At 45.2% G+C, this 8,380-nt stretch overlaps 1 protein-coding gene across 2 annotated transcripts in view; it reads left to right on the forward strand.

Annotated features, from left to right (window-relative positions):
- Nucleotides 1–2,827, forward strand: part of LOC137377252 (CD59 glycoprotein-like) — a 76,043-nt gene extending 73,216 nt beyond the window's left edge. For both annotated transcript variants that reach the window (XM_068046797.1, XM_068046796.1), the window contains one exon: nucleotides 1,829–2,827. In XM_068046797.1, coding sequence (XP_067902898.1) covers nucleotides 1,829–2,043 — 215 coding nt within the window. In that variant the 3' untranslated portion in view covers nucleotides 2,044–2,827. The remainder of the gene's footprint in view (nucleotides 1–1,828) is intronic.
- Nucleotides 2,828–8,380: the final 5,553 nt, after the last annotated feature.

Here is an 8,380-nt window from a genome sequence, read left to right on the forward strand (position 1 = left end):
AGTTTTGTAGAGCTTCACAGAAAGTTGCCAGGTTCAGCAGCATATCACCTCCCTTAGAATGGCATTCCTTTTGAAGCCCAGGCTGTGCTATTAGTATGAAATACCTGTTGCTTGTGGCAAACCATGCAACACAGTGTACCTTTTGGCCATACATCCCAAAGACTGGCGAAACATACCAAACAACATGTCCCTTCTGCTGTTCGGCATGGGCAAGGTATGGGGCGTACCCAACCAGCCCGTGCTTGCAAAACTCAAAACACAGTGTCCAACATTAGATGTAATTCTGCAATTGGACAACATTTGCTAACTAATACACAGTGTGCTAAGAATTACGCTACCAACCAATTTAAGATTGTCAGTATGGCTCGCAGTGTGGTCCATTTGTGCGTACTGGAAGCTACATATATTAATACACAGGGTCCTGTTCTTTGCAGACAGAAAGAACATGTACAAACATTGCGCCTGTTTCAGCTGAACAAAATAAGTGACACCCATTCGCTGGTTCATTCCTCAGGGCAATGCCTTGACCAATCAGAGTCAAGCTGCCTGGATTAAATTTTAAACAAAGTTTGGCAGTTAACTGTCAGTCACCGTAAACTGGTGCATTCTCCATGGCAACACCTCGATCAATCAGAGTTCACTTGCCAACCAATCAGCGCTCTCTTCTCATACAGTGTAAGTTGTTGTTTTCCCTTACACTGGTTATTCTTTCAGATTGACCTGATGAGTGCAAGACAAAAAGCTTCGACAGTCTCTATTTTCAGCAATACACATTCCATATAGTTCCACAGGAAAAGCTGTATGTTAGGGTTTAAGATGTCTAGTTTGAGGAACAAAAGAACAGGCAAACACTTCTGGGAGTGTACTACAGACCCCCAAACAGTCGGAAGAACAAATATGTAGGCAGGTTGCTGACAAGTGCAGAAACAATAGGGCAGTAATAGAAGAGGATTTCAGCCATGCTAATATTAACTTGGATAAAATTAGTGTGAAAGATACGGAGGGTGCAGAATTCTTTAGGAATCAGATGAAGTACCAATCCGAAAACCCGGAAAGTGGTGAGACTGTGCCTGCGGCCATGGTTGCACAGCAGTTACTCCATGCCACTCCGAGCCTGATTTCCAGTTCTCCACCCGGTCTACCCTTATCCCACCCCACCCCTTCCAGCCGAACCCAGTCTCCATGATTGCCTTTCCCCACCCCATGCCAAAGCCAGCCTCTCTGCTTTCTTCCCCCTCTCCCTTCCTCCCCCTCTCCCTTCCTCCCCCCACCTAGCCAGGCTTCTGTCTACTCTCCTAACCGCAAACCTGGCCTCCCATTATGCCACTCTCTCTTCTCACCCACCCCCCCAAACCTTGCTTCAAGTTATCCTCTCTTCCACCCCCTCCCCCCAAACCTGGCCACTGTGGCCCCTTTCTCCCCCACCCAAAACCTGGCCTTCGTGCCCCTCCAGCCCTACCAAGTGACCCATCTCTCTCACTCCACCACACCCAGCCTCTGTGACCCCTCTCTTCCACACCCCCCACGAACCCATCCTCCATGCTGCTTCTCCCTATTCCCCCTCCGCCTCCCCAAACCCAGCCTCTGTGCTTTCTTTCCAATACCCTCTGAGCCCTGCCTCCAGGTTTACCAGTTCCTGGAGCCCAGCCTCTGTGCTGCTTGCCAAGGCCGCTCACTGTGCCATCTCCACTGAGCCTGCCCTCTGTGCCCTCAAGGATGCTCCCAGTGCCCCATCTCCCCTGTGCCCCAGGGCTGCTCCTTTCCCCTGTTCTGTGCTTGGTGGCCAGTTAATTTTGAAATTCACTGATCTATTCCCTTGTGCTTTCAGCATCCAACACGCTTGTGCGCCGCTGCTCGTTTGAACGGTTGTGCAACTCCAAGGCCTTGCGCGCGGAGTTCATTCTGGAAGAGGCGATCGCTTTCACCTGCTGTAACCGGGACCTTTGCAACTCCAAGAATGACGGGACGCCCAGAGGGAATGCAAATCCCTTCCTGCTGGGCCTTCTGGCTGCTTTTGCTGGCCTGCATCTTTCCTGGTTCTAAAACCAGAAGAGGGTGTGACTTCAGACATACAAAAAAATTCAGTTCCTCTCCTTTCAAAACCGTATTTGCTGTGGGCCACATACACTGCTCCCTGAAAAGTAAGGAAGGAGTGTCCTGAAGGCACCGAGTTGTATCTGCTTGAGTTTCATATAAAAGTCATTAAGCTAACAGTATTTCCTGCCCAATTGTCTCTCCTCACTTTTCCTCTGACCCTTTTCTATCCAGTAAACTAATTTGAAAGTCAGGCTGAATTCCCTTTGTTTGCTGAAAAGGGGAGGTCACTGTACCCCACTCCAGAATGGGAGTGTTGAGGACTTGTGCTTGCTCTCAGGGACACAGTACTCTCTGCTTCCTTGCATTTAATGGAGCTTAACTCAGCCACTGCCAGCTTCGAAAGCAAGTGAGTTGGTGTTTCAAACTCAACTGGACCCCTTTCAGAATTATAATACAACCTGTAGCTGCTGCTAGGCTTGGCTATTACTGTAACATGGCAACCATATAGCCCAGGACAGGTTTGTGTCAGTAGGTAGGTGTCTGACACATTTATTTTATCTCTCCCTACCCACCAAGCACATGGCTGTGTTCAATAAGGCAAGCTGTCTCCCAGAGTGACTGAGTCTGTCCTAATCCTGTCTGCACTAGCATCTAAGAAAGAGTTAGTTGGAGCTTAGTAATTTTGTGATAGGGTGAAATTGTTGTGTATATTGAATGAAGCACCTTGCTGATGCCTTTGTAATTTGCAACTTATTTTTGGTTGTTCAATAAAAGCCACCTTTTGGGAGGAGCCCAGATTTGTGTGTGATGTTACAGAAAGTGCCTGCTGTTGGCGGAGTAGGGGGGGAGATTCTGTTACTTTTTCATGCCCAGTAGAGGACTGCAAGCCCCCACACTTCAGTGAACACAAGTGACTTTATAAGGAGATTGCAGATGAGTGACTGGGAGGCATTGATGAACTCAATCAACATAATAGGAGCAGTCCTTTTTTTATCTGGGCTAACTGGACCGATGTTACTGAAGAACATAGCAACAACAGGAGGCCATTCAGCCCCTTGAGCCTGTTCTGCCATTTCAGTGAGATATGGCTGATCTGCAACCTAACTCCATATACCCACCTTTGTCCCATGTCCCTTAATAGATTAGAGATACAGCACTGAAACAGGCCCTTCGGCCCACCGAGTCTGTGCCGAACATCAACCACCCATTTATACTTTCTTTTTCTTTTGGGCCTCCTTATCTCGAGAGACAATGGATACGCGCCTGGAGGTGGTCAGTGGTTTGTGAAGCAGCGCCTGGAGTGGCTATAAAGGCCAATTCTGGAGTGACAGGCTCTTCCACAGGTGCTGCAGAGAAATTTGTTTGTTGGGGCTGTTGCACAGTTGGCTCTCCCCTTGCGCCTCTGTCTTTTTTCCTGCCAACTACTAAGTCTCTTCGACTCGCCACAATTTAGCCCTGTCTTTATGGCTGCCCGCCAGCTCTGGCGAATGCTGGCAACTGACTCCCACGACTTGTGATCAATGTCACACGATTTCATGTCGCGTTTGCAGACGTCTTTATAACGGAGACATGGACGGCCGGTGGGTCTGATACCAGTGGCGAGCTCGCTGTACAATGTGTCTTTGGGGATCCTGCCATCTTCCATGCGGCTCACATGGCCAAGCCATCTCAAGCGCCGCTGACTCAGTAGTGTGTATAAGCTGGGGATGTTGGCCGCTTCAAGGACTTCTGTGTTGGAGATATAGTCCTGCCACCTGATGCCAAGTATTCTCCGAAGGCAGCGAAGATGGAATGAATTGAGACGTCGCTCTTGGCTGGCATACGTTGTCCAGGCCTCGCTGCCGTAGAGCAAGGTACTGAGGACACAGGCCTGATACACTCGGACTTTTGTGTTCCGTGTCAGTGCGCCATTTTCCCACACTCTCTTGGCCAGTCTGAACATAGCAGTGGAAGCCTTACCCATGTGCTTGTTGGTTTCTGCATCTAGAGACAGGTTACTGGTGATAGTTGAGCCTAGGTAGGTGAACTCTTGAACCACTTCCAGAGCGTGGTCACCAATATTGATGGATGGAGCATTTCTGACATCCTGCCCCATGATGTTCGTTTTCTTGAGGCTGATGGTTAGGCCAAATTCATTGCAGGCAGACGCAGACCTGTCGATGAGACTCTGCAGGCATTCTTCAGTGTGAGATGTTAAAGCAGCATCGTCAGCAAAGAGGAGTTCTCTGATGAGGACTTTCCGTACTTTGGACTTCGCTCTTAGACGGGCAAGGTTGAACAACCTGCCCCCTGATCTTGTGTGGAGGAAAATTCCTTCTTCAGAGGATTTGAACGCATGTGAAAGCAGCAGGGAGAAGAAAATCCCAAAAAGTGTGGGTGCGAGAACACAGCCCTGTTTCACACCACTCAGGATAGGAAAGGGCTCTGATGAGGAGCCACCATGTTGAATTGTGCCTTTCATATTGTCATGGAATGAGGTGATGATACTTAGTAGCTTTGGTGGACATCCGATCTTTTCTAGTACTAATCCTACACTAATCCCATATTCCTACCAAACATCCCCACCTGTCCCTATATTTCCCTACCACCTACCTGCACTATGACAATTTTTATAATGGCCAATTCGCCTATCAACCTGCAAGTCTTTTGGCTTGTGGGAGGAAACCGGAGCACCCGGAGAAAACCCACGCAGACACAGGGAGAACTTGCAAACTCCACACAGGCAGTACCCAGAATTGAACCCGGGTCCCTGGAGCTGTGAGGCTGCGGTGCTAACCACTGTGCCACCCATTGATTAACAAAAATCTATCTCAGATTTAGAATTAATTGATCTCGCACCAATTGCCATATGCCAAATAGATCCAAACTTTTACCCTTCTTTGTGTGTAGAAGTGTTTCTTAATTTCACTCCTGAAAGATCTGGCTCTAATTTTTTGATTATGTCCTCAGTTCTTTACTCCCCAACTAGTGAAAATAGTTTCTTTCTATCTACCTTATCTATTCCCCTTAATATCTTGAAAACTTTGATCAAATTACCCCTTAATCTTATAAATTCCAGGGAATACAACCCGAGTTTATATAATCTCTCCTCGTAATGTAACCCTTGGAGTTCAGATATCATTCCAGTAAATCTACACTGCATTCTCCCCAAGGCCAGTATGTCCCTCCTAAGGTATGGTGCCCAGACCTGTTCACAGTGCTCCAGATGTGGTCTAACCAGGGCTTTGTATAGCTGAAGTATGACTTCTACCCACTTTGTATTCTAGTCCTCTGGATATAAAGGCTAGAATTCCATTAGCCTTTTTGATTATTTTCTGTACCTGTTTAAGACATTTTAATGATCAATGTACCTACATACCCTAGTCTCTTTGGACCTCCACTGTTTCTAGTTTTTCACCATTTGGAAAATATCCTGTTCTAACATTTTTAGGTAAAGCTGATGATATCACATTTGCCTACATTGAAATTCAGTTGCCCATTCACTTCAAGAATTTTTGTAATTTTACACTTCCATCTACAGTGCTTACAATGCTGCTTATCTTTGTTTCATCAGCAGACTTGGATATCAGGCTTTTTATCCCATTATCCAAATCGTTAATAAATACAGTGAATCGTTGAGGCCCCAACACAGATCCTTGCAGGACACCACAAGTCACATCCTGCCAATTAGCGTACCCCCCAACGCCCCCCCATTATCCCTACTCTCTGACTCCTGTTGCTCAATTTCATAACCAGGTCAATAATTTGCCTTCAATTTCATGAGTTTCAACTTTAGCTAGCCCATATAAATAATATCGATAGACATTCCCTAAAATTCAATCAGATTCATCAGACATGACCTACACTTTACAAATCCATGCTGGCTCCCTCTGATCAGATAATTTTCAAGGTGTTCAGTCACTCTATCCTTAATTATAGAGGAGTAATTTCTGACTATTAGATGTTAGACCATTGGTCTATAATTCCTTGGTTTCCCTCTCTCACCTTAAAAAGCAGAGCGACATGCACAATTTTCCAATCTAAAGGAACAGTTTCCAAATCGAGAGAACTTCGGAAGATTTGAGTTAGGGAATCTGCAATGTTCCTTCCTTTTAAATTCTGGGATGGAAACCATCTGTTCCCGGGAATCTCTCTCTTTAGTGCCATTAATTTCTTCATTACAGTTATTTTGCTTACATTAATTTTGTTGAGTCCCTGTCCATGATTCAATATTAGTTTCCCTGAGATGTCTGTCATGCTGACCTCTTCCTCTACTGTAAATACTGACAATCATTTAGCATGAGAACAGAAAGTGCTGGAAATACTCAGCAAGTGTGGCAGCATCTGTGGAGAGAGAAAGAGAGTTAACGTTTCAGGTCTGCGACCCTTCATCAGAACCGGCAAAAGGTAGAAATGTAACAGTCTTTGAGCAAGTGAGAGGAGGAACAAGAAGGAAGGTCTGTGATAGTGGGAGGGAGGGAAGAGATTAAATGATAGTGATGTCAAGGAACTGAATGCAAATGGAGTGCTAAATAGTTGCAGCAAAAGACACGTAGAAAAAGGGGTGGCACAGTGGTTAGCACCGCAGCCTCACAGCTCCAGGGACCCAGGTTCAATTCTGGGTACTGCCTGTGCGGAGTTTGCAAGTTCTCCCTGTGACTGCGTGGGTTTTCGCCGGGTGCTCGGGTTTCCTCCCACATCCAAAGACTTGCAGGTGACAGGTAAATTGGCCATTATAAATTGCCCCTCGTGTAGATAGGTGGTAGAGAATATGGGTTAGTATAAATGGGTGGTTCTTGGTTGGCACAGACTCGGTGGCCCGAAGGGCCTGTATCAGTGCTGTATCTCTAAATAAATTTTTTTTAAAAAAAGCACGAGTCTAGCAGAGTGCTAATGGCAGAATATTGAACAGATCTGAATGAAAGCAGAAACATGAAAAATAAGTTTTACACTAACACATGGTTTAAAAAATAAATAAAAATATACATTAAAAAATAAACAATAAAATAATGGTGTTCATGGTCTGAAATTATTGAACTCAATATTGAGTCCAGAAGGCTGTAGAGTGCATAATTGGAAGATGAGATGCTGTTCCTCGAGCTTGCATTGATTTTCACTGGAAAGCTGCAGCAGGCTGATGACAGAAATGAGAGCAAGGTGGCGAATAAAAATGGCAAGCAACTGGAAGCTCGGAGTCATGTTTGCAGACTGAGCAGAGGTGTTATGCAAAGCGGTCACCCAATCTGTGTTTGGTCTCACCATTATAATTCCCTGGTTTCCCCCTCCCACTGCACTGTGAGCAGTGAATACAGTATACTAAACTGAAAGAAATACAAGTAAATCACTGCTTTACCTAGAAGGAGCCTTGGATAGTGAGGCGAGAGGAGGTAAGGGGCAGTTTTTTTTAGATACTGCCTTTTTATTTATTGACTATCACAGTCCTTCCTCCTTCTTCTTCCCTCTCCCCCTTTCACTTGCTCAAAGACTGTTACATTTCTAACTTCTGCTAGTTCTGATGAAAGGTCACAGACCTCAATCGTTAACTCCGTTTTTGTCTCCACAGATGCTGCCAGACATGCTGAATATTTCCGGCACTTTCTGTTTTTATTTCAGAGTTCCAGTATCCGCAGTATTTTGCTTTTATTTTAATCATTCAGCATGTCTGCCATTTCCTGATTTTCATTAATATCAGTTTTTAATGAATCCACATTGCTCCTGAACACCCTCTTTTTCCTAATGTAAGTGTAAAAGTTTTTTTAATGTTGATTTTGATATCCGGTGAAGTTTCTTTGCCTACTCCCTGTTGTAGCTGTTAGTCCTTTACCACCCTTTTCTGCTCTTTGTATCTGTTCCCATCTGCCAGGATCTGTGTTTTTTTTTTTGCATTTTGGTCTGCTTTTTCTTTTAGTTTTATGTTGTCTCTCATTGCTTTAGTTGTCCATGGCTGTGTGTTTTGACAAAGCTCTTGTCCGTTAGGGATATAAACTGGTTCTGTATCACAAATTCTGTTCTTGAACATGTCCCACATCTTCTTTCTTTTTGCCAAATAGATTTGCCCAGTTTACTGCAGACAGTCTCTATTTCATCTAATTGAAGTCAGCCTTACCAAAATCTACAGTAGGGTTGCCTAACATATGGCCATGGGCCATGATCTGGCCTGTGGATGTATTTCAGAGATGATACATTTTCCATTGGCTTCTTTCAGACTGGCTTTTAAAAAAAATAGTGCTGTCAGTTTCATAGCTGACAGGTGCTGAACTTGGGAACAGCGGTGTCCAAACTTTGGACATATTCGGGGTTTTCCAGCGCGTTCCAACTATTTTTTGAAAGGCCTCCAAAAAACCCTGAATCTGCCTGCCGTTCA

The sequence above is a fragment of the Heterodontus francisci genome, chromosome 14, assembly GCF_036365525.1.
Source record: "Heterodontus francisci isolate sHetFra1 chromosome 14, sHetFra1.hap1, whole genome shotgun sequence".
NCBI lineage: Eukaryota > Metazoa > Chordata > Chondrichthyes > Heterodontiformes > Heterodontidae > Heterodontus > Heterodontus francisci.